The following is a 27,422-nucleotide window of genomic DNA, read 5'->3' as shown; positions in this document are numbered from 1 at the left end:
GTTGGTTTCACACAAGATCCTTTTAGGTACATATTTCTGGGTTAACAAATTGTTTCAATTGAGAATCGACACGCGTGTCTGGTTAAATATTGGGACTTCATGTGATGTAGTGACTTGCCGTGTGTAGTCTTTCGTCGTGTGCGGTATGTTTGTGTAATAAAAAGGCTTACACTTATAACGCGCACACAGTCTTAACAGTCTCACTATTGGGACGCAATACACGTGACAAGTAGAGAACCATCAATGTTTAAACTCTCTGCAATGGTGTTCCTCAAATATAAAATGTTAGTTGTTAGAGGCGTGTTTTTGTGACGTGAAACATTTGATTGAGCCGTACAGTATAGTGTATTACGCTATAAATGTGTTGTTTTTACATCAAAGTATTCACCCGTGAAGATCTTCAGAAACCCATGCTTGCCGTAAAAAGTGACTATGCTTGTCGATAGAGGCGATTGACGGGATCGGGTGGTCAGGCTCGCTGACTTGGTTGATACATGTCATCATATCCCAATTGCGTCTGGTCCAGACTCGATTATTTACAAACCGCCGTCATAAAGCTGGAATATTGCTGAGTGCGGTGTTTAACAGCAAACAAACACACAAACATGAAAGTATCAAAATCTTAATGTCTATTATTTAATGTGATCTTGTTTGCAATATGTTGTTACATATGATTTGTAATATTCGTCATCACAAGAACAATGTTACGAATTTGTTCAATTTGCAGATTTACGACTGTTCCATGTTGAATCTCCTGATATTAAATAAGTAGATTATCGGGGTAAAGGAATATGTATTTTCATATTTGAAGATTTAAGTGAGGTTTGTTATATTAAAACTTAGAGGTCTTTAAATACCCCCAAACTAACATGTCAGAGTTACAACTAAAGAATTTATACCAATTAAACTTAAAGAACTTCATTTGTTTCATCAAACTCAAAATATGGAAAGCGATAGACATAATATTGACAGTTTAGACCATGTTAGTTTCTAAATATCCGGCAATCTAAACTAAACATTAGCAAAATATAAGTATTACAACTATATACACAAAGTAAGTATGAAATAAACAACTTACCAAATAAGACTGTGACGAGAAAAATGTAAAACATGGTTGTTGATTTGCTAGTGGCAGATAAATGTTAGCGAGATTGTACCTTACAATGTTTTGGGGTGCCTGGCAATAACAGCAATAGGTAGCGTTCTGAGGTCCACTCAGGCCCAGCATGACCCCCTTGTACTCCCGAAACAAGTAGACACGGTCTGCAGGTTCCTTTCAAGTATATCCCAAAGTGTATGAATATTGATTTCTTCTTCAGAACGTTGATAATTATTTGGCATCCTACATAGCCGTTTTACTTTTTCAAGGACTTGAATTGAATAAGATAATGAACTTTCTTCAATACAGTTCATAGCACATGTCCGGTATTCGTAGTATATGTGTTCTGTATATATGTATTTCATATCTCAATATCGAGTGTATACAAGTAACCGGAGCACTCATCTAAGGTCTCCATATATGAAGACAGAAATACCCAGGATGCAGTGTTTTATCATCAACGGACATGTGACTAACAGTAATAAAATAAACTGTACATAAATTGTTAAAATATTAAGTATCTATAATCTACCGTTTTATCATTAATATAGGTTGCAAACATGTGTATTTCTTTAAATTGTGTACATTCACAGTCAGCTCTGATAATGGTGGTAATTACCGCACGACTGTGTTTGCGTCAAGTAATACGAGCCATGATAAAGGCTATATCGACAATATGCGAAATACGTTTTATCCCCTAAATGTCATTGTCTTGAACGTCGACTAGTACAAATAGCAACATAAAAAAATTTTGGGAAATTTATAAACAGTGGCTACGTACTCCATGACGGGATAGCCATGACCCTCCCAGCGATCACAACGGGTGGGCGCCATGCACAGAATGACGGTAGTTTGTGGCGGTGTCGGGGTGTGGACAGGCTTGTGGGATAGTTCTACCTTCCAGCCCTGCCTTTGATTGTACCTTTTTGTAACAAAGATAAAAAAAAACAATTGATAGAATTGGTAAACGTCTTCATGCGCAAGTGTCTCTGACATCATTCAATAACAACTTTTTCAAGGCACAGCTGGCGTCTAAACTGCCGAAGCACGCTGCTACAGCGTATGAATGGAGCCTGAAATCGCCAGGGATGCAGTCAGAATCCATCACAGTCTACAACGTAAATACTGTCAGACCATCAATCCGTGAAGATCTCATAAACGCTTATACAACGAGATTTTATGTCATTTCATACAGCGCAAGGATTATTACAGTATAAGCATGCAGGAAGTGCAAGTCGATTGTCACTCTTTCAAATGAACTAGTGAAGTATATTTGAAGACGTTCAGTGTTCACATAAATCTTCCATGTCGCATTCACTGTTTACACAGATTCTATGTCCAACGTTCTTTCGACCGGGGTGGCATATAAATCCGAAATAAGCAAAACCTAATTTTATCTTTGACAAAAGCCATTCGAATATCGTAGCATCTTTTTCATCTATCGATCGTGCCAACGCCGATATTACAACTTAAAGTAATGGAAATTATCTGCCAGTTTATGTGTACAGACACTTCGACTTAATCGAAAAGCGAAATTGCCACCACTTGGGTGTTTTGACTTTGTCAGTAAGCGGGCCATAACTTGACGATAAAGAGGTTGATATGTAAGCGCGTTATTTTTACGCTCCGGTCTAACCAAGGCAATACAAAGTAAAACCCTCTGAATATAAATGAGCGTACAACTGCAGAATATGCGTTCAATTATCTGTTTTGCTGAAAGCAGAATGTCGAAAACTCACAAGATCGTTTGACAACGTGAATATATATGAAAAATTAAAGCGGTATATAAAACTAATTGCATTTATATATGTATGTTCAGAGTAAACCCTGTCGATGTTCAGACAGCCGTATTTGATGGCGTGGTACTATTGGCATAAACTATGATTAGATGAAGTGTGTGAAGATTAAGATTGTTGCTTTTTTTATTCTGAATTCAGATGGTAATTGAAACTGACCGAGTTATTTACTGAAGCAATATATGAAGAGGGGGAGTTGTGTATCGTTCAATAAAGCACAGCAGGGACAATATACTACAAGGGGCGCAGCCTCTGTGTGAATGTTCATAAAATTTACAAACCTTAAACATATTTACCCGTATTTGAATGATAATTATTCCCGTAATACATTCCGATCTCGGCAATGTCAGACAAGTCTATTTATAAACAGGGGGTTAAGACTGCTATTTCCTGAATATTCTCAAAATTCCCACTGTACCTTTTCTCGTACTATCGACTGCCCTATCTCGCCCACTTTTGGATGCAATAGTTTGGCCATTGCGTTTATCTTCATTGTCCAACTTAATCTAAGAGGTACAACTCACTTCTCTCTAAAAATGGCATCGTCCAATTTACGACGTCATCAGGTTGCGAGCGTTTGTTCGAATCTTCAGAGATAACGTCATGATATTGCAATGTTTTATTGTGAAATCACTCTTCGTTCGTCATTGTTCTCGGTGATTTATCGCGTAGCTATTTTGTATAGGTTCATCAAGGTATTAGTATAATACCCGGGGCATGCCCATGATATATATTTTAAGTTCATTTCATTTGGTGCAGAAGTATGGTTGTGTGTTTGACATCCGGTATCCGGTGTGCACATACCCAATGCTGTAAAAATGCATATGATTATTTAGAAAGAAAGCATATATACGTGTATTGGAATTTAATTTAGAATTTATCAAAAATTAAAATCAGTTGTAACATTAAATACCCTTTATTTACCGCATTGCACAAGATGTGTATGCAGATACGCTAAACTGTCCCATATCACTAGAGTCACTGGACACTGGGTTCTCTAATTGTGAAGTATACGTATGTTGACTGTTTTGTGGCCTCTCCGAACTGGGGTCACGGTACACTGGGTTCTCCAATTGTTAAGTACACGTATGTTGACGGTATAATGGCCTCTCCGAGCTGGGGTCTCGGGACAGAAGGTTCTCCGATTGTGAAGTATACGTATGTTGATTGTATAATGGCCTCTCCGAGCTGGAATCACGGGACACTGGGTTCTCCAATTGTTAAGTACACGTATGTTGACAGTATAATGGCCTCTCCGAGCTGGGGTCTCGGGACAGAAGGTTCTCCGATTGTGAAGTATACATATGTTGACTGTATAATGGCCTCTCCGAGCTGGAGTGACAGGACAGTGGGTTCTCCAATTGTGAAGTATACGTATGTTGACTGTTTTGTGGCCTCTCCCAGCCTGAGTCACGGGACAGAGGGTTCTCCAATTGTGAAGTATACGTATGTTGACTGTATAATGGCCACTCCGAGCTGGTGTCACGGGACACAGGGTTCTCCAATTGTGAAGTATACGTATGTTGACTGTTTTGTGGCCTCTCCGAGCTGGAGTCAAGAGACAGTTGGTTCTCCAATTGTGAAGTATTCGTATGTTGACTGTATAGTGGCCTCTCCGAGCTTGAGTCACGAGTCTGTGGGTTCTCCAATTGTGGAGTATACGTATGTTGACTGTATAGTGCCCTCTCCGAGCTGGAGTCAAGGGTCTGTGGGTTCTCCAATCATGAAGTATACATATGTTGACGGTATAATGGCCTCTCCGAGCTGGAGTCACGGGACTGTGAGTTTTCTAATTGTGGAGTATTCGTATGTTGACTGTTTTGTGGCCTCTCCGAACTGGAGTCACGGGACTGTGGGTTCTTCAATTGTGGAGTATACGTATGTTGACTGTATAATGGCCTCTCTGAGCTGGAGTCACGGGACCCTGGGTTCTCCAATTGTGAAGTATACGTATGTTCACTCTTTTGTGGCCTCTCTGAGCTGGAGTCACGGGACAGTGGCTTCTCCATTTGTGAAGTAAACGTATGTTGACTTTTTTGTGGCCTCTCCGAGCTGGAGTCACGGGACAGTGGCTTCTCCATTTGTAAAGTATACGTATGTTGACTCTTTTGTGGCCTCTCTGAGCTGGAGTCACGGGACAGTGGCTTCTCCATTTGTTAAGTATACGTATGTTGACTGTATAATGGCCTTTCCGAGCTGGAGTCACAGGAGAGTGGGTTCTCCAATTGTGGAGTATTCGTATGTTGACTGTATAATGGCCTCTCCGAGCTGGATTCACTGGACAGTGGGTTCTCCAATTGTGGAGTATTCGCATGTTGACTGTATAATGCCCTCTCCGAGCTGGAGTCAAGGGTCTGTGGGTTCTCCAATCATGAAGTATACCTATGTTGACGGTATAATGGCTTCTCCGAGCTGGAGTCACGGAACACTGGGTTCTCCAATTGTGAAGTATACGTATGTTGACTGTATAGTGGCTTTTCCGAGCTGGAGTCACGGGTCTATGGGTTCTCTAATTGTGGAGTATACGTATGTTGACTGTATAGTGCCCTCTCCGAGCTGGAGTCACGGGTCTGTGGGTTCTCCAGTTGTGAAGTATACGTATCTTGCTGGTATAATGGCCTCTCCGAGCTGGAGTCACGGGACTGTGAGTTTTCTAATTGTAAAGTATACGTATGTTGACTGTTTAATGGCCTCTCCGAGCTGGAGTCACGGGACAGTGGGTTCTCCAATTGTTGAGTATTCGTATGTTGACTGTATAATGGCCTTTCCCAGCTGGAGTCACGGGACAGAAGGTTCTCCAATTGTGGAGTATTCGTATGTTGACTGTGTAGGGGCCTCTCCGAGCTGGAGTCACGGGACAGAGGGTTCTCCAGTTGGGGCATATTCGTATGTTGACTGTATAATGGACTCTCCGAGCTGCAGTCACGGGTCTGTAGGTTCTCCAATTGTTAAGTATACGTATGTTGACTCTTTTGTGGCCTCTTCGAGCTGGAGTCACTGGACAGTGGGTTCTCTAATTGTGGAGTATTCGTATGTTGACTGTATAATGGCCTCTCCGAGCTAGAGACAGGGTCTGTGGATTCTACAATTGTGAAGTATACGTATGTTGACTGTATAGTGGCCTTTCCGAGCTGGAGTCACGGGTCTGTGCGTTCACTAATTGTGGAGTATACGTATGTTGACTGTATAGTGCCCTCTCCGAGCTGCAGTCACGGGTCTGTTGGTTCTCCAATTGTGAAGTATACGTATGTTGACTGTATAATGGCCTCTCCGAGCTGGAGTCACGGGACAGAGGGTCCTCCAATTGTGAAGTATACGTATGTTGACTATTTTCTGGCCTCTCCTAGCTGGAGTCACGGAACACTGGGTTCTCCAAAAGTGAAGTATACGTATGTTGACTTTATTTGTGGCCTCTCGAAAATGGAGTCACGGGACAGTGGGTTCTCCAAGTGTGAAACATACGTATGTTGCCTCTTTTGTGGCCTCTCCGAGCTGGAGTCACTGGACAGTGGGTTCTCCAATTTTGGAGTATACGTTTGTTGACTGTATAATGGCCTCTCCGAGCTGGAGTCACGGGTCTCTGAGTTCTCCAATTGTGGTGTATTCGTGTGTTGATTGTAAAATGGACTCTCCGAGCTGCAGTCACGGGTCTGTAGGTCCTCAGTTGTGAAGTATACGTATGTTGACTGTTTTGTGGCCTCTCCGAGCTGGAGTCACTGGACAGTGGGTTCTCCAATTGTGGAGTATTCGTATGTTGACTGTATAATGGCCTCTCGGAGCTTCAGTCACGGGTCTGTGGATTCTACAATTGTGAAGTATACGTATGTTGACTGTATAGTGCCCTCTCCGAGCTGGAGTCACGGGTCTGTGGGTTCTCTTATTGTGGAGTATACGTATGTTGACGGTATAATGGCCTCTCCGAGCTGGAGTCACGGGACAGAGGGTCCTCCAGTTGTGAAGTTTACGTATGTTGACTGTTTTGTGGCCTCTCCAAAATGGAGTCACGGGACAGTGGGTTCTCCAATTGTGAAGTATTCGTATGTTGACTGTTTTGTGGCCTCTCCGAGCTGTAGTCACGGGTCTGTGGGTTCTCCAATTGTGGAGTATACGTATGATGACTGTATAGTGGCCTCTCCGAGCTGGAGTCACGGGTCTGTGGGTTCTCCAATTGTGAATTATACGATAGATAGATAGATCTTCTTTATTTCCTCCGTTTTATGAAGAGTAAAAGGTATACAGTGAAAGGACAACATCTATAGTATAAATGTACATACACACATACATATATATATTACATATATGTCAGAAGTAGTTCATATACAAATGTATCGTATTGATTATTTGTGTTATTAGATGGACAATTGGCATGTGTTATTTATAAATGTACACTTGTTTACAATACATACATTGTTTAGTATAAGCAGCTTCGGATGACTTCATCCCACTTTTTAACTGCACCACCAATATCTATCATGCTCTCTGCCCATACATTGTAGTCTAATTCTACTTCAAGTTGTTCAGGTAAACCGCCAAGCAGAAAAGTCAGAAAGGTGTCATCGTCTGCCCAGATTCTCACAAATATTTTAACATCAAGCAAATCAATGATTTTATCAAATATGATATTTCTTTCTTCTAAATTCTTTTGACATGACATGAAAACGTGTTTCACTATATCATTCGCAACTGTTCCACAAATACATTCCTTTGATTCTACTGGCATTGAACCTAAGCGAACTAGTCTAGCTAAGGAAGTAAAATATTCTGGTCTATCGAGAGCAAGTTTCCATAACCTTTGTTCTCGTCCAGATCGTATTGTTATATATCTTGACAGAGATAATCTGCTCAGAAGCGCATTGTTTAGTAATTGTTTTTCGTGTAGGTGAATCTTTTCCTTCACCAGTTTTGACCATAATCGTTTCTTGATGAAATTTGAACACATTATATAATCATTAACCTCGTCAGATAAATTATATTTGAAGACAAGATGTAGCATGCTAAAGATGGGTGATTTCGTGTCCCACTTGTTCTTATTAACTAGTGTTGTTTTAACTGTCCAAGTCGGGCTAGAAACATTTGTTTGAAAATATACATTAGGTTTGAATTACATAGCTTACCAAGGAGCAAAAGCTTTTGTTGATCAATGTATCCTTGTACTGATATAACACTAATTGTGTCTCTCTCTATTTCTTTGGGCATACGCTTATTAAAACCCTGGATTTTCTAGCAGAAACAGCGTTGTGTGATTTCTAGCATTTCATATTCCTTTAAGGATAGTTTCCCCCACACATTACATCCATATAAGCCACAGGGTAATATCACTCGTTGCCAGATGCGCACGGCGGCTATAGGATTAAGTCCACCAAAGTACAGGCCAGAATCATGGTTTACATTTATCAGTTTTCTCAGTTTTTCACATGCTAACCTCGTTCTTTCTACCAAAGTTTTAGCAGTACTTATGTACAACCCAGAGACAATTGCCTTTTGTACAGGTAATTTTATCTTACCAATGTAAAGATGTTCAGGCGACACTGTTTTTTTACTACATCCAAAAGTTAGGACAGAACTTTTGAACACATTGTATTTTAACTGCCACTTGTTACCATAATTTTCTGCAACGTTTTGGAGCATTTGAAGACCTTTTGTGTTACAGCTGATCAAGGTCGTGTCGTCTGCTAACAGTATTCCTGGCCATCGTCCCCATGGGAGACATAGTCCACAATCGGAATTGCTTAGTTCATGAAGCAAATCGTTTATATAAAGAGTAAAGAGCCATGCTGATATGACACGACCCTGACCTACACCCTGTTTAAGAGGGAAAACATCAGATTTGAAGCCGGCAAAGCTAACACATGAGTACATAGGATTGTAAGATAAACGTAGAATTCTCCATAATTTACCATTGATACCAAATCTATGTAATTTGTAGAAGAGACCTTCAAGCCAAACACGATCAAAGGCTTTCTCGTTATCGAGGAAGGCACAATAAACTGGTGAGTTTCTTTCGTTAAAGTATGAAATGTTTTCTAGAAGAGTGAGAGCCGCCGTTTCAGCACCAGCATTTTTTTCTAAATCCAAACTGTAGTGGGTGAGGGAAGGCTACATCGTCGCTTGTCCATTTTTCGATTCTGTTGAGAAGAATTCTTTAGAAAAGCTTACTTAGGACTGAAGTTAGTGTTATGCCCCTGTAGTTAGATGGATCACCTTTACTTTTTCCTCGTCCCTTATGTATTGGTAAGATTTCGCCAATATGATACATTTTGGGTATATATTCATGTTTAATGATAGCATTGAATAATCCCATAATATGCTTTAATAAAGATCTTTCCGCATACTTAATATGTTCGTTTGTGAGCCCATCAGGTCCTGGAGATTTGTTGTTTTTCAGTCCTTTAACTGTACTTACTACCTCTGCAATGGTGAATGGTCTCTTCAATGGATGGTTAGCAGTTACATCGTTATCAGCATCAGATGTTTCGTTGTTTTCAATATTTTTGACTGAGCATGTTACTTCATCAGCAAAAGAGCATTCAAAATGACTTTCCATGGTTGGGATTGACAAGTCTCGAAAGTATTTACCAAAGATTCCACAAATACCTTCCACGTTACTACTTTGATTACATTTATAAAGAAGTTTGTGTACTTGGCCCTTAGTTTTGTGATATCGTTTTGCAGTTTTAAGTATTCATGTACATCTATTTCAGCTGCCTCATAGAGTTCTTTCAGTCTGCTATCTATGATCGATTGATTGGATCTACGATGCTGTCTTCTAAAACTACGCTTTGCTTCTTTATATTTAACAAAGTTCTCATCGTTCTTAGTATGTGACCTGCCATTCTCTTGCCAATGTCGTCTTTTACTGCGCATTTCATCATGTAATAACTTCAGGTTGTCTTTTTTCAAGTAGGGTTTGAGGTAGGGTTTAAACTTCGTTGATGGGATACTTACTGCAGTAGATGCATGGAGGGCTGCTGTAATGTACTTATTATACGTTTCAATATATTCATTATGAGATGGGAATTAGGACAACTTGTATATGTCTTCACGAAAGTAATTTTCATTTTCATAGCGATACAGCATCAGATCAGTATCAAACGCTTTCTTCCAATTGAGATTATATCCACCATATGTTTTTTTCGGGACAATGGGTTCTCCAATTGTGAAGTATACGTATGTTGACTGTTTTGTGGCCTCTCCGAGCTGGAGTCACTGGACAGTGGGTTTTCCAATTGTGAAGTATACGTATTTTCACTGTTTTGTGGCCTCTCCGAGCTGGAGTCATGGGATAGTTGGTTCTCCAGTTGTGAAGTATACGTATGTTGACTATATAATGGCCTCTCCGAGCTGGAGTCACGGGACAGAGGGTTCTCCAATTGTGAAGTATACGTATGTTGACGGTATAATGGCCTCTCCGATCTGGAGTCACGGGTGTGTGGGTTCTCCAATTGTGAAGTATACGTATGTTGACTGTTTTGTGGCCTCTCCGAGCTGGAGTCACAGGGCAGTTGGTTCTCCAATTGTGAAGTATATATATGTTGATTGTTTTGTGGCCTCTCCGAGTTGTAGTCACAGGACAGTGGGTTCTTCAATTGTGAAGTATACGTATGTTGACTTTTTTGTGGCCTCTCCGAGTTGGATTTACGGGACAGAGGGTTCTCCAATTGTGAAGTATTCGTATGTTGACTGTTTTGTGGCCTCTACGAGCTGGAGTCACTGGACAGTGGGATCTCCAATTGTGAAGTATACGTATGTTGACAGTATAATGGCGTCTCCGATCTGGAGTCACGGGTCTGTGGGTTCTCCAATGTGAAGTATACGTATGTTGACTGTTTTGTGGCCTCTCCGAGCTGGAGTCACGGGACAGTGGTTCCTCCAATTGTGAAGTATACGTATGTTGACTGTTTTGTGGCCTCTCCGAGCTGGAGTCACGGGACAGTGGGTTCTCCAATTGTGAAGTATACGTATGTTGACTATTTTGTGGCCTCTCCGAGCTGGAGTCACGTGTGTCCGGGTCCTTCAATTTCTGAGTATACGTATGTTGACTGTGTAGTGGCCTCTCCAAGCTGGAGAGACTGGACAGAGGTCTGTCCGATTTGGGACTATAGATTGTAAAGCGGGGATTGTAAATTGGCCTCTCCGAGGTAGAAGTATACGCATAGAGACTATGTGGTGGTCTCTCCGAAGTAGAAGCATATGTATGTAGGCTCTGCAGTGGTCTCTCCGAGGTGGAAGCATATGTATGTAAACTGTGTAGTAGTCTCTCCGAATGAAAAGCGTACGTATGTAGACTGTGTAGTGGTCTCTTCGAGTGAATAGTGTACGTATGTAGACTGTGAAGTGGTCTCTCCAAGTGAATAGTGCACGTATGTTGATTGTGAAGTGGTCTCTCCGAGTGAATAGTGTACGTATGTAGACTGTTTAGTGTCTTTACGAGTGAAAAATGTACGTAATGTAGACTGTAGTGTTCCCTCCAAATGAAGAGTGTACGTATGTAGACTGTGTAGTGGTCCCTCCGAGTGAATAGAGTGCGTATTTTGACTGTGTAATGGTCTTTTCGAGCGAATAGTGTATGAATGTAGACTAAGTAGTGGTCTCTCCAAATGAATAGTGTACGTATGTAGACTGTTCAGTGGTCTCTCCGAGAACGTGTACGTATGTAGATTGTGTAGTGGTCTCCCCAAGTCATTAGTGTACGTATGTAGACTGTGTAGTGGTCTCTTCGAGTGAATAATGTACGTATGTAGACTGTGTAGTGGTCTCTCCGAGTGAAAAGCGTACGTATGTAGACTCTGTGGTAGTCTCTCCGAGTAAATAGTGTTCCAATGTAGACTGTGTGTTGGTCTCTTCGAGTGAATAGTGTACGTGTGTAGACTGTGTAGTTTTCCCTCCTAGTGAATAGTGTACGTATGTAGACTGTACAGTGGTCTCTCCGAGTGAGTAGTGTACGTATGTAGACTGTGTAGTCGTCTCTCCAAGTGAGTAGTGTACGTATGTAGACTGTACAGTGGTCTCTCCGAGTGAGTAGTGTACGTATGTAGACTGTGTAGTCGTCTGTCCGAGTGAGTGTACGTATGTAGACTGTGTAGTCGTCTCTCCGAGTAAGTAGTGTACGTATGTAGACTGTACAGTGGTCTCTCCGAGTGAGTAGTGTACGTATGTAGGCTGTGTAGTCGTCTCTCCGAGTGAGTAGTGTACGTATGTAGACTGTGTAGTCGTCTCTCCGAGTGAGTAGAGTACGTATGTAGACTGTGTAGTCGTCTCTCCGAGTGAGTAATGTACGTATGTAGACTGTGTAGTCGTCTCTCTGAGTGAGAAGTGTACGTATGTAGACTGTACAGTGGTCTCTCAGAGTGAGTAGTGTACGTATGTAGACTGTGTAGTCGTCTCTCCGAGTGAGTAGAGTACGTATGTAGACTGTGTAGTCGTCTCTCCGAGTGAGTAATGTACGTATGTAGACTGTGTAGTCGTCTCTCTGAGTGAGAAGTGTACGTATGTAGACTGTACAGTGGTCTCTCAGAGTGAGTAGTGTACGTATGTAGACTGTGTAGTCGTCTCTCCGAGTGAGTGTACGTATGTAGACTGTTCAGTGGTCTCTCCGAGTAAGTAGTGTACGTATGTAGACTGTTCAGTGGTCTCTCCGAGTAAGTGTACGTATGTAGACTGTGTAGTCGTCTCTCCGAGTAGGGTGTACGTATGTAGACTGTGTAGTCGTCTCTCCGAGTGAATAGTGTACGTCAGTAGACTATGTAGTGGCCTCTCCATGTGAATATTGTACGTGTGTGGTCTATGTAGTCGTCTCTCCGAGTAAGTGTACGTATGCATAGGCAATAGATGACCGAACGTTGGGTAGGGCAGCTGGAGAAGATCGACTGACAACTGAATTTATAAAGTTATCAAGTGAATGTATTGTGTCCTGCTTGACAACTGCATAACGATCTGTTCCGAAACGATCTGTTCAAAATCCAAAATCCAAATGATATAACTAGGAAACACGTAAACAAGTTGATATCACTTGTATATCAGTAAACAAGTTGATATCACTTGTATATCGGTAAACAAGTTGATATCACTTGTATATCGGTAAATAAGTTGATATCACTTGTATATCGGTTAATAAGTTGATATCACTTGGATAGAGGTAATGAGTTCATGTCACTTGCATAGTGAGTGAGCGAGTGAGTATGGTTTTACGCGACTTTTAGCCACATTCCAGGATATCACGGCGGGGGGGACCCAGAAATGGGCCTCACACGTTGTACGGGTAATCGACCCTGGGTCTTCGGCGTGACGAGCGAACGCTTTAACCACTAGGCTACCCGACCGCCCCCACTTGCACAGAAGTAAATGAATTGATATCACTTGGGTAGAGGTAAATGAGTTGATATGATATCACATGGATAGAGGTAAGTGTGATGATCTCTAGGACAGAGGTAAATGTGTTTACCACTTGAATAGAGGTAGATGATTTGATGTCACTTGGATAAAGGTAAATGAGTCTATATCACTTGGGTAGAGGTAAATGTGTCTATATCACTTGGATAGACGTAAATGAGTTGATATGAATCCACTGAAAACGTTGAGACTTTGTACTTTATATGATATTTAGGTGTTGCTTAGTTGGCTTCAAATAAGGCCATACTGGCTGTTGTACTTTATATATTTCTAGTCAGATACGAATTGTACAATATTTGTTGAACTTACTAAGGATGGATTGACATAATTACTAGTTTTGTGTGGATATGCTTTCGTGTTGATTTCACAAAAGATAGGTATGAAGAGCTATTTTTGTATTCAATTACACAAAACATTCAAGACATGTATCGACAAAACTGGCATCAGCCGGTTACATCGTAAAATCTTCGTATATTTCAAACAAATATATTTCGTTAGTCTAGAAGAAGAAGAAGGAGAAGAAGAAGAAGAAGAAGAAGAAGAAGAAGAAGGCCAAGAAACAAAACCATTTACACACAGCAAGTGCGAACATTATGCCGTACATAAAAGTAAACACATAAAGACAGTTTTATTTTATCGTAAGCAAATGATAAGTTATGAGCTAAATATATTAATACACGTTCAAAGGGACTTAAGGTTCACAGGTTTATTAAATAAGGTCTAATTGTACTTGTGTTGACAATTACAATTAAATCCACTCTGCGCTCACACAGATCACAAAATAATTTTATCAGCGCAAATAAAAAATTAAGTTTGAGCCAAACAACTGTATTACAGGTATAAAAAAGGAAGGTAGCCAAAACAACACTTGGGCAAGATATGGACCCGGTGCCTCCACTGCCAATTAAGCCGGCTGCGACCAATCAACTCCTGAGACAATTAACTCCACACTCTAATGAGTGAATAACCTCGGCTCAGAAAACAAAGAGGAAATAAACACCAAGAGTTTATCCCAATAATGAGTCACTTTGACTACAAAAATAGACGATTACGTCTGAATAACAACTAGTCAAGTTTCTGTCACTTTGACGGAACAAGGAAATACTAAGTTCCCAAATAGTTAGTTAATCACGGGAAGGTTGGTTATCCATGGATTACTAGAAAAACAGGAGTATTGGAATCACTACTCACTAAGCGCCTAGTCAAACACGGGATGGTTGGTTTTCCAAGTATTGCTAGAAAAACTGAGTACTAGAAACACTAGTTACTAATAGTTTAGAAATCAAGGGAAAGTTGCTTATCCACGGATTATAGCAAAACTCAGTGTTACAAACCATATATAGTAACTACGTTTAGTTCAGTACAACATGAATTGGAGGCAATTCATCATGCGCTCAAACTCATACCGGAACTCCCGGAAGAAAAGGCAGTCGTCCTATCAGACTCGCTAAGTGCACTTCAGGGCATCAGTGGGAGAAACTCAAACTCCAGGCCAAACACAGTCAACAATATTCTATACGAATATACAAAACTATCGGACCAAGGGCAACAGGTGGAGCTGTGTTGGATCCCCTCTCACATAGATATTTCATGGAAATGAAAAAGCAGACTCACTGGCGAAGCTAGCTCTAGACAAAGCGGATATACAGCCTATTCCCTTTAGTAAACTAGAGATAAAAAGCAAAATCAAAGCCTCAATAGCAAAAAGATGGCAAGCCCAATGGGACGCAAGTAAGATCGGCAGATGGCTATACAAAATTCAACCCAAGGTCCAACAAAAGCCAAACTCATACTCAAATGAAAGGAAAATTGAAACTGCTATCTCACGCCTCAGACTTGGTCACAAAAAGCACTATGACAAGGTTTGTTCATCTTGCAATCAGGCTGAAACCATTGACCACCTGTTACTAGAATGTCAAGACCATGCCCCAGCCCGGGCTAGGTTAAAACAAGAATTGCAGTTAGATCCGCTATCTGTCATAGATCTCCTAAAGCCAAGAGATGCAATAGCGAAGGCCAAACTAACTCTATTTCCGAGAGATGGACAGCTGCTCGAACGTATATAAACAGAGCAGCCAAGGATAAAAATGAAATCATATCAATATAAGAAAATAGAAATCATATCAATGCAAAAACAGAAATTATGTGAACACCGAAATCACAATAGATATGTGAACCCTTCTCACACACAGGAGTCCCAAAGAGGGACAGGTCAGCCGAAATTGCCTAGGCAGAAGGCGACCTCTTAAACACCTAATGCAACAACAACATCAGTAAAACAAGCCACAGTCAGAATATAGATCGACATAGCCCCGAACCCACTTACTGACGAAACCTGAGTTTCGAATGTGACCACTCCAGTAGCGAGACAATCGTGAACGTTTTAACGGACTGACTGACTGAGTGAGGGGATTTTACGTGCGCTTTCCGACTGCAAATGTATGTCGCACACGTTATTGTATTTGCAAAATAGTATGATGGAAAGGATTTGTGCAACCCAGGAAGGGGGGTGGGGGTGGGGTGGGTGTGTGTGTGTGTGTGGGGGGGGGGGGGGGGGGGGGGGGGGGGTATTGTAGTGTGGGCAGTGGATGAGTGCATGTTCTGTGGTTTCTTGTTGAGTGCAGTGTGGGCATGTGCCTGTTGCGTGTATGTTTAGTGTTTGAAGGTGGCTGTTTAGTTTGGTGTGACCTGTTTGTAATTTAGTTATGGATTTAACGGAGCCTAGAGGGTAAATATACTAGATTTAGAAAGTCTGAAAATGTATTTGCAGCACACGCGGACGTCGGAGAGACATCCTCTGCTTGAACCCCGGGGAACACAACTGACTGAGGCGACAAGCCAGCGTGTGTTTCTAAACACGGGTTAAACATGAATAGCAAACTAACTATTATATCTACACTGGAGATGTAAGTATCAAAATAAGGGCTGAGTATAGCTATCCAACGGTATCATTAAAGATTCATAACAAGCTACGTACAATTATTGATCAGGAAATATGAATACATGAGATAATATCTGAATGTAGCTTTAAATTCCCCTAATGTTTGCAAAGCACAAATACAAAAAAACATTTTCCATACAAGAATATGGTAGCGGACATACGAGAGACAACATACATCCAGTCATTACATGGTTTGAGAGTGTCATTAGATTACTAGAGAAATAAATAGTTAGGCCACTAATTCAAATGACCCAAATGATCACACACTGTACAATGACGACCGCCAAAGTTTACCGAACAGTGCCGGAAACAAAGTCGAGGAACATAGAGGCACTGGACCATGACATGGGTGAAATTGATCCACGACGACAATTGGTAATATCCGAAACTAACAGACTTTTTACACGTTAGCAGAGGGACGTTTTTCTAGTGTAGCCTATTGTTGGAATCCCCACCCAGCAGCACCATATAATCGAATCGGTTGTACTTGCGTGTGAAACATCTTTTACCGTAGTTGAAAATTGTCAAACTTACTGTTAATTCCTTTAATGGCTAAGTCTGATGAACTATTCCTGATTTTTTAAAAAGTCCTTGAGAATTAAAGACTTAACCAAGATATTTGGTGCTGGGTACGTCTTCAATTAATCTTTTATTATAATGGGAAATATCCTTTTACGAAAGAGTACACATCGGAATGGATTTTGTAGAATTTAATTAGTTCCTTCACTCATTGGCGCTGTCTGATAGTAAAATAAAGTGGTCAGCGAATAACAGTACTAATTCGAATATATCAGGAAATGACTGAAACGATGTTTGCCATAAGAAATAACTTTCTTTAGCAGTTCACATTTTAACAATGAGAAGACTAAAGGCATTTTTGGCGTAAACCATTTGGACAGATAAAATAACGTCTTACATTTGGTTTCAACACATTCATAAATATTTCTTAAAGCGTTCAATATTTTAGCTTTGAGACCATAGGACTTTAAAAGATGCCCAAACTTATCCCGATTTAGTAAATCAAAAACTTTCTTAAAAGCTACAAAAGCCACATGACGTTTGCGTTTCGTTTTGCTTACATTTTCTGTTTCATAGCATATAATGTAAATGTATAGTCAGCAATTGAATGACCCTATATAAGGCAGGCTTTAGGTTCTGGTATTTTATTCCTTCTATTTGACCAGGGCATTAGTCGTTTACATAGCGTAGTGTTGTAGACGTAAGACGCCGAAAAGTGAGATACGACGGTACTTATCTGGAATTACTACGTTAACCATTGTGTGAATAGGGATACAAACAACTCTAGTCGAAACATCAGGAATAACGCCAGACTCAAATAGTCTATTAAATAATGCCTTCATAAAAGCCAACGGTATTATCACATTTTTGACAGAATATTAACCATCTTTTAGTACACATCATTGATCTATCTCATCGACTATGACACATTCACACAAGGATCTGTATCAAACTCATTATAATCATTACACATAGGTAAATCTGTATCTTATGTGTAATCACCAAGGAAAACATTGCAAAAAGAATTAAACCAAGTAGCATTGCTTAAATAGTTTTGTATGGAACAGTGCTTCACTCCCAATTGTCAGACATCCCAATCGTCAGACATCCAATTTGTCAGACATCCCATTTGTCAGACATCCAAATCGTCAGACATCCCATTTGTCAGACATTCCATTTGTCAGATATCCCAATCGTCAGATAGACGAGTCCACCGTGACCTGTGTAACAGCCTGGTGTTACCTACTAATTAGTTTGGCTGCTCCCAACTGTGGGCAGAGTAAGCTGCTCCAACTCGTTAAGTGATACAGATTAATCAGATTATGATTGTGTTTATAAGTTGCTTTTGATCTGTGTCGGGTTGCGTGGGTTTTATTAGCAAAGATGTAGAGAAGTTTTTCCCAATGATATATAAAATAGGAAACTCAATGAAGATTAACAAACAATGTTAAATACAATGTTAGGTTGAATCAGAACACATTAAATAGATCAAACTTCTCCATAACTTGAGTCTAATCTCACATGTACTATAGGTACCATACTATATTACATGACGTCTAAGTCAGTAAGGTAGAAGGGAATATGGCAAATTTAAACTTCATAGACAGCTTCCTGCAAGACAGGCCGCTATCAGTTAAAATAGGGAACAATCAATCTGATCCTATGTCACGCCATATAAATATAGAATATATACACAAACATCTTGGTCGAGCATGCATACATATTTATACAGATTTACTATGGTAGCAATATATGTGCAATTATTGGTATATGGCTGAGTACATGGAGTCTCAGAGAGGAACCTCACAAGTATTCTTTGATGGGTTCACTTACTATAAGGTCACACACTGGAGATGTCTCATCAAGACCTGCCGTGGGAAATGTTCCACTGTTGGGGACTTCCTTAAAGATGTCTCGGGCCACTGCCACCCGCCGGGTGATCAGACTCCTGTCAAGTTTGTCAGTACTTTGAGGAAACGGGCCAGGGAAGAAGTAAGGCCAGTGGGCATGCGCAGAAGACACCTCATGAATTCTTGGATGCTGTTGGACATTTGCTGAAGCCGAGCTGAAACAGACATTGTCCTGAACTGTGAATTCCTCAACATGTGTGTTTTCTGGTCTGTTCCACTTTAACGAAAGGTAAACAGGTAACTATTGGTTGAATGATCTAATAGCCGATGTTCTAGTTCTGACCCCAAGACCTGTTTTTCCCGATACACTGTTATAGTTTAACCCGCGTGGTGGCATGTAAATTCCAAGTAATAGAATGTCCTTATCACAGCTAAATGGTGATTTCGACAGTTTAATGGATATGGTATTATCAGTTATTAAAGGGTATTGTACACAAAAGAATTAGATTGTTTCCTTTACATACATGTACATACCTCCAGAGAATCTCCCAATGTTAACAATTGTACGAGCTTTTGCAAGGAGTATATCGAAATCACAAAGTTGTTTCTTGTAATATAACGATGTGAAATTACTTAACATAATCATTGAAATTACTATCTTCTAATTTTCTATGTAGACCTTCAATATCCGACTGCAGTATAGACAATCTAGCATCACAAGTGTTGTTTGGCCATCACAAGTTTGGATCGAATCATTTCAACAGTTATCAGGCCCTTTAGGCGAGTGAGAGAAGCCCTGATCACGCCACCATCTTTTTCACTTCTGTTGTCTGAAGCGCTCCTAGAATCTCTATATGGCCTGTCATTGATATCACCTTTAATTGAGATCGCTGTGATTAAGTGGCCTCTCTATTGGATTTCTCTTGATGTTGTTTTCGTTGGGCACCTTCATGTCCCCAAATGTGATCCACATGTTTTGTAATTAATTGTCCATTTTTAAAATAGGCAATAACCCATTTCCTCTTATATCTGCAAAAGTAGCTCTGACGCTTCGTCAGATCACTTGCAATGCCAATGTTGTTTGACAGCTCCTGTGTACCTGTGAGAGTTTTATCACATATACAACGGTCGCCGAACGATGTTTCACCGATGCCCCGGCGTGCCACAGATTTTTGTCCACATCTGTCACACAGACAGGCAGACAGACAGATTTTTTATTTAAGTCTCACCTCATCAATGTACATTATAAAATACAGCATCTTATTAAAATTTGAGCCACTCCACATGGCCGTACCATAGCAAACATCATGACTGGACAGTATAAAACATAACTTTTCAATAACAGGTAAAATATCAAAATTTGGACAAGTGTTAAAGCATAGTAACTTGGATCTCTCAACATTGTATAAACGACATTTAAGTAAAACATGGCATTCATCTTCTAAAATATTCTGACATGAAAAACAATATCTCTCATTTAAAACTGTGCCATCGTATCGTCCCGTCTCAATCCTTATAGGGGCTGTTCCACTTCTAAAACTAGCAATTGCTCGTCTATAAAAACGAGGCATAAAATTACTAACATAAAACTCACAATTTGGAAAATACTTAAAATTACAATACATTCTTAATTTGTTTCCTCCCGTACCATTTACACTTTTCCACATCCTCACTCCACTTTGTACGGAATATATCATACATTTTACTCTTGACAGATGTAACTACATATTTGACACAATAATTATTGGCGATATTAGCAAAATGATTTAGGCCAAGATCGGATAGCTTTTTTATTACCCTAAAAACCCAATTTCTTTTATTAAAAAGTGCTTTGTTATAGCCCCATACACATATTTTTGATGTTATCCGATCAGGGTCTATATTACACAAACGTCTATGAAATCTGACAACACCACAACATTGCATAATAAATGTTGGGGTCCAGCCCATATCACAAATTACAGCATTATTTGGTGCATATTTACGTAGACCTAAAAAGAAGCGCATAGCTCTATTTTGTACCGCATTTACACATGAAAACTCATACACATCCCATATACATGACCCATAATCTAGGGCAGACCACACCATTGTGTTATACAACTTTGTAAAAGTATGATAATTCATTCCACCAAGAAGTTTAAACTTCATAATAAGCAAACCAAAAGCTCTACCAGCAGACGCAGCTGCAGCTTTAGCCATACGTTTATAATCTAAATGCTCAGTAAGGAGCAGACAAAGATAGTTATAACTCTCCACAATTTCCATGACATCATCACCACACTTAAAGATACATGTACACTTAGTTGTAGATGGAGGTCGAAAGTGTATGACCTTTGACTTTGATACATTGACGGTCATTTTGTTATTTTCACACCACATATGTAAAACATCCAATTACACTTAAATCATTTTCATTCTCGGCTAAAAGGACGACATCATCATCATAGGCTAAAACACAGATATTGTTATCATCGACATTCACCCCAATTGACAAATTACTAATGGTAACTAACAGATCATTTCTGTACATATAAGATAATAGCGGTTATAGCAAACAGCCTTGTTTTAGACCACATCGCACATCAAACCATGGTGTATGGAGTCCGTTGATTCGCACACAGCATTGAACGTTTTTGTATATGGAGACACGAGCTTGATACATGTCTGTTTCAGTCAAATTTTCCCACAACGGGTTTCTGTCAAGGCTATCAAGCTTTACGGAAGTCAATGAAGGCAGTGTACGTTGACTTTCGATGGGATTTACGGGTTTCTATTACGTGTTCTATCATGTAGTAGATCATTGTCTTCCACATGTTTCGTCAATCTTCGATTTAGAATACCACAGTAGAGTTTATACACACAACTAGTGAGAGTGATGCCTCGATAAGCCAGGGGTCCCTCGGATCACCCCCTGATTTGGGAACAGGAGAGATAATTCCTTTACTCCAACTAGATGGTAGGATTCCAGTTTTAAAACACCTAATTAACAGTTTATGGAGAAAAAGTACACAATTATTACTACAGAGCACTTCAGTTGGGATCTCATCTGGAGCAGGTGATTTACCATTTTTCGTTTTGCTGATGGTTAATTTTTCTTCATCCAAGGAGATGGGCGCATTTAGCTCATCGTGTTCGTCTTCGTTAATATATTAGGAACAGGCACTGGGTTTCCAGTCGAGTGATTATTGAGAAGTTCGTAGTACGATCGTCTCCATTCTTCAAGCATACTGTTCGTTTCATTACTCACAGTCCCATCCTGTAGTAACACCTCCATTGAGATTTCTTTTTTCTCTCCTGTCCAACTCCTATCCGGCCGATTTTCTTCCAGAATTCTCCGGAGTCCGTATCACACAGATTTTCTAGCTCCTGAAGAACAGCATTAGTATGTTGGCGTTTAGTCCGTTGAACAGTTCTGTCAAACAAATTACCCTTAGATCCGACGTTCATACACTTTGGGCCCTCACTCTATGAAGGTTCATACTCCAATGAACTCACACAAAGTGAAAGTCAATTCTTATTTTTTTTTAAATTATCACAATTTCTTACCCCAAAGGATGTAGACCAAGCATTAAACACCATTTTATTTAGTACGTGTGTGACTTCATGTTTACACTGACAGCCATACAACAACCAGCTATATCGCGGAGTAAAATAGTTCCTCAAAAAGAGAGGTGACATGGGCGTATGAATGCACAACTTGCTCTTCAGAAACATCTTACGCAGCACATGTGTTCAAATCATATCCTCATTGGATGAGAAAGGTCTGTAAATAACTACCTCAGTAAGTCAGTCACAAAGACAGCGCGTCGTAATACATTTACATCAAGTACAAGACGTTAAAATGGTCGACACGATAAACGTGACGGGCGAGATTTCTGAAGTTGTTAATGAACCTGTGGCGGTTACATGTGTTAGTCATCATTGATCAACTGGCCGATCATTGGAAGGTGAATAAAGATGCGTCAAACAGACACTAAGGTAAATTCAAAGATTGCTGGAGACGCTCAATGTCAGCCTAGGCACGGATTGAGTCGATACTACGACTGTTTAGATGTGCATTTCTTCGTTTGTTCATTAGGATAGGCCGCAGCGAGGATATTCGTGAACAATCATGCAGTCACGCTCTCTGACATTTCTCGGTGTATACTGAAACGCTGTCACCAAGAATAAAGGTTCTAAATGATCAGAAAGAACGCTTATGTATGTTTTCGTGCTAGGGAATTCCCAGGAGTTTCCCCAGGAATGTGGAAGTAGTCCGTCAGTGTTCACGTCATTTCAAGAGCACGATCTCGTGAAAAACGTATGAACGTCAAATTGTGTCATTCATACACTTATGAACGTCAATTTCGCGTTCATGTGACCGACCTCTCGTGCAATGGAAAAGCCGTATATCGTGTAAACTTCAAATTAAAATAATTATATTCATATACACTTTTGCACTGCTGTTTACCTGGTCCCTGACATTTAGTCCAAGTCCTCTCTGCTGATACCATGTCATTCCAAAGTACAGACAGGTTGTCGTTCCACCATTCTTTCCGAGTTCGTCTCTTCTTATTACTTTTACCGTTGTTAATGACAACAGTACGTGTGGGAAGTGTTTGTTGCATTTCTGATAACAGGCTGTCTGTAAACTCACTATATGCCTCGTCAATATCCCCCTGTTCTTGCTTATTGGAATCCAACTTGTCGATGACGTCATTCAGCAGCTGGTACTTTGATATTTTTCAAAATTATTCGATCTATATTCATCTAGGGCTGACGTGAGGTCCAATTTCACATTCCACGTGAGAAGCGAGTGGTCTAGCTTTAACACAGTTCTAGCGTCATACCCCGAGACACACCCTACCGCGTCAACCAGTGCATTCGGTCGGGTCACATCAAAGTCTGTGATACCGTGTAGGTTGTCATATGGGCATATGCAATCGTCCACCACTGAGCACCCTCTTGATGACACATATGTATAGTCATACCGTTAACAATATCATAATTGGCATTAATTAGAAAATCCGTAAATACATGACCATGGGAGTTGATAGTTGGACATATCTACATAATCTAGTAAATTGCCACAACGACTATTAAAATCACCACAAATAAATGAAACACCTGGTTCAAAGTATCGATGTACCTGCAAAAGAAGGTTATCAAAATAATCATTTGCATCAACATTTCTAGTAGTGTTTTCTGGAGGCAAATAGCAAACACATGCTGTAATATGAGAGTTTACAATGGTTTTATGTGTAAGTCTAATCCAGAATATGCCCTCATTTGAATTTTCTAAAACACACACATTAAAGTCGTTTAAAATAGAGCCTTTTACTAGGAAGCCCACGCCCCCTGATCCATACTTGGAACGTATATGTAGCACAGTTCTATTCTGTCCAAACCAGCTATTGCCGTCAACTATTGTGTGTTGTTCCTTTCGTACACACCACTATGGCGTCTGTGTCGTCTGCTGTTGTGATGTCGACCACGCTGCCACCCTTCGTTGTCGTCTTTAACTTTATGTATCCTATCGCTTGACACTTTCAACTGACCATTTCCAACAGTGTCGACGAGGACCTTCATGTTTGCTTCAATCAGTCTTTGTTGTGGTGACTTGTCGTTCATGATGCAGACATATTTGTAGTTCCTGCTATCTCGTAGTTTCTTCTTTTCTGCCATGATATCTCTCTTGTCATCTACATTACGACACCTAGCTACAATTACCCAAGGGTACCTAGGATTTCTTGACATTTTTCTTTACGCCGATTCAACGATAATATCTCTCAGCTTCAGTCCTTCACATATCAGACTAGCTATTAACTTTGGCACATACATCTTCAGTCTGACACTCCGGGATATTTCTAATGACAGTATTTAGTAGACTAGGAGCTGTTCTTGCTGTATCGGCGTATGTGGAACTGGTCTTTTTCAGTTCACCTACTTCTTTCTGTAACCTGTCGATCTTCTCATCACTTCTGTCTGCTATATTGTTCACTCGCCTATTGACTTTTTCGACACTACTGGATATTTCACCTCTCATAATTGTTATTTCTGATTCTATCGTATCTTTAACTTTATCTAGAAGACGGGATTCAATATGATCAAAGCGTGCATCGAAACGTGTGATCAGCTTGTCAATGGCCGCCATTATTGAAGACACATCTTTCGTGCACTCCGACGTGCAACCGGCAGTGTTTACATCCCCGATAATCTGAGATCGAAAGTTCGTTTGGTTCATCGCTGCTTAGGTGTCGCTTCCTTTCTTCCGAGGGTCGGATCGTCGTATTTTGACTTTGGGACGACATCACTGAATCAACATAGTCCTATGACGATGCAAGATCCATTCCAGTCCTCTTAGTATTAGCATAAATAACACATATTTCAAGCTTCAGAGTAAGGCTTAACACTCACTATTAATATACTGTTAAGTATTTTGTCCGATCGCCACCCAGAACTTGTAATTATTCAAAATTTCAATCAGGTTTGTCACAGTGAAAAAAATGCCCGACTTGTCGCAGTGACCTTGACCTCTCTCTCTCTCTCCATCGGTGCAGTAGTCATGAAACCAAAGATGATCGGCCGGTGGTTAGAGGGTGTCTGAAGGATTTTGGAAAAAATAGTAGGCTTATACCGTCCAGTGACTGACCGGTCATCTGGCGGGAATCGGCCGGTAATCTCCCGATACCCGGACGGTGCCCGTCCAATGTAAACCAAATCGTGCGGTGCCCGGATTCCCGGATGAACACCGCCCGTTCCCTGCTCGCTATAAAAGGAGCCAGCTCAGTTCCCGGCCTCAGACCTCCTTAATCAAGAATCCAAAAACCACAAAAATAATCCTAATACACCCTAAGTGGACTTGCAAGCCCTCCAAAACAAAAATACCCAAAACCGACCTAAATTAATAAATCAAATACTTTAAAGCTCCAACGACCTAACTAAGGCAGGCAAACAAATAACATTCTTATGGATTCCCGTCCACGTAGGAATATACGGTAATGAAAACGCCGATAAAGCAGCTTAACTATCCCTCAAAATCCCAGAAACAAGCTTAAACTTACCCATCTCAAAATAAGAAATTAAAAGTGTAAACAAGCAAAAATCACCAAAAAATGGCATAACCTATATCTAAACTCAAATAGCCAAATAAAAAAGTACTCAGCAAACCACTAACCCAAAGAAAAATTCTCCATCCATCAAAAAAAATCGACAGAGTAATCACTAAACTCCAAACAGGACACACCAACCTAAATAACCATCTAAAAATATTAAAAAAACACACTACACACTGCAAACAACTAGAAACCCCAGAACACGCACTCATGCACTGCACACACTACCTAACACATCGAACCGCATTACAAACCACCCTCAATCTAAAACAGGCTCTCACTCTAGAAGCAATACTAAACCCACAAAATAAAATAGAAAACTTCAAGGCCTTAGGCGTATTCTTAATCAAAACGGAACGGAATCTAAAAACAAAATAATCTACCAAATCAAAATCACATATACAAACAAACATCCACCATACCCAGCTCCCTTAGTTCTCCTCCCCAACCCCATCGCCTTCTATTCCAAATCTCAAAATTCCCAAATTCTATATAAGCAACCCTTGAAGCCCCCTGTTGGTTTGCTCACACCACTTTCGCCCCTTTCGGAAACTCATTAAATGGCCTGGCCGGGCCCTTGTGCGAAATACGCATCAGTCGGAAAGCGCACGTTAAATCTCCAAAGTAAGTAAGTAAGTATGCCCGGCCATACAAGGCCAAACGTGACCACAAACATCTATTGCACATGAACTAAACCAAAGCCTAGTCAAAGTAGCCAAAACCAAAAACTGAAAAACATCTGCGACGAAGTTAGTCACCATGCAGACGCCAGAACGGCCTGGCGCAAAATACACGCCATTAGAGGCATAAAACGTCAGAAAAAAATCCCAACATAAATAAATCAACAAACCCCTCTCAAAAAGCTAACAACCTAGCAAATCACTTTTCGGCAGTAAGCAGCAATAGTTACTTCAGCCCAAAAAATTAAGATCAGATAAAAGCAGAAAGTAAATTCTCCAAATTACCAAAAGACAATAACCTGGAAATAAACCACCCATCTTACCGACTCCCCTGTAATCAATCAATCTGAACGGCCGAACTCATGGGCATGGCCACAGCCCTTCAAAACCCACAAATAAAAACCCAGCATAACATCCTCACAGACTCCCTCAATGGACCCCAAGCCCTAAAAATCGCCCAAACTAATTAATCAACTACTAAAAAGCTCTAATGAACTAACTTAAGCAGGAAAACAGATAGAATTCGTTTGGATACCCGCACATGCAGGAATTTATGGCAATGAACATGCCGACCAAGCAGCCAAACTTTCACTAAAACTCCCAGAAATAAGTCTAAATCTGCCAATTTCCAAATCAAAAATTAAAAGCATAACAAAGCAAAAAATCTTTAAAAATGGCAAACAAACTAAAAAAACGGTCAGCTCAAAAAAGTACTCAAAAAACCCTAACTAAAGCTAACATTCTTCACCCAAAAAATAGACAGGGCAATTACTAAATTACAAACAGGTCACACCAAACTAAACAGCCACCTTCAAACACTAAAAATACATGCAACAGGCACATGCCCACACTGCACTCAACAAGAAACCACAGAACATGCACTCATCCACTGCCCACACTACAAGACACACAGAACAAAGATCCAAAACACACAAAAATCAAACTCTAGTTAACTCTAGAAAATATCTTAAATCCACTAAATAACACATCCAACTTCAAAGCCCTAGGCAAATACCTACTTAAAACAGATCTTATTAACCGAATATAACCC

The 27,422-nt window shown here is 40.3% G+C and overlaps 1 protein-coding gene across 1 annotated transcript in view; it reads right to left on the bottom strand.

Moving 5' to 3' along the window:
• The window catches only part of LOC139477669 (uncharacterized), a 63,627-nt gene extending 39,366 nt beyond the window's left edge, over positions 1–24,261 (bottom strand). Inside the window, exons 1-4 of the mRNA XM_071260046.1 lie at positions 24,135–24,261; positions 23,726–23,781; positions 21,845–21,963; positions 18,578–18,809 (exon numbers count right to left, since the gene is read on the bottom strand). Coding sequence (XP_071116147.1) covers positions 18,578–18,809; positions 21,845–21,963; positions 23,726–23,781; positions 24,135–24,261 — 534 coding nt within the window. The remainder of the gene's footprint in view (positions 1–18,577; positions 18,810–21,844; positions 21,964–23,725; positions 23,782–24,134) is intronic.
• Between the last annotated feature and the right edge of the window lie 3,161 nt (positions 24,262–27,422).

This window comes from Haliotis cracherodii, unplaced genomic scaffold (assembly GCF_022045235.1).
Source record: "Haliotis cracherodii isolate W230 unplaced genomic scaffold, xgHalCrac1.p SCAF_34, whole genome shotgun sequence".
Classification (NCBI taxonomy): domain Eukaryota; kingdom Metazoa; phylum Mollusca; class Gastropoda; order Lepetellida; family Haliotidae; genus Haliotis; species Haliotis cracherodii.
Note: the sequence above shows the minus strand (reverse complement) of the source record. Positions and strands in the feature narration are given on the sequence as shown.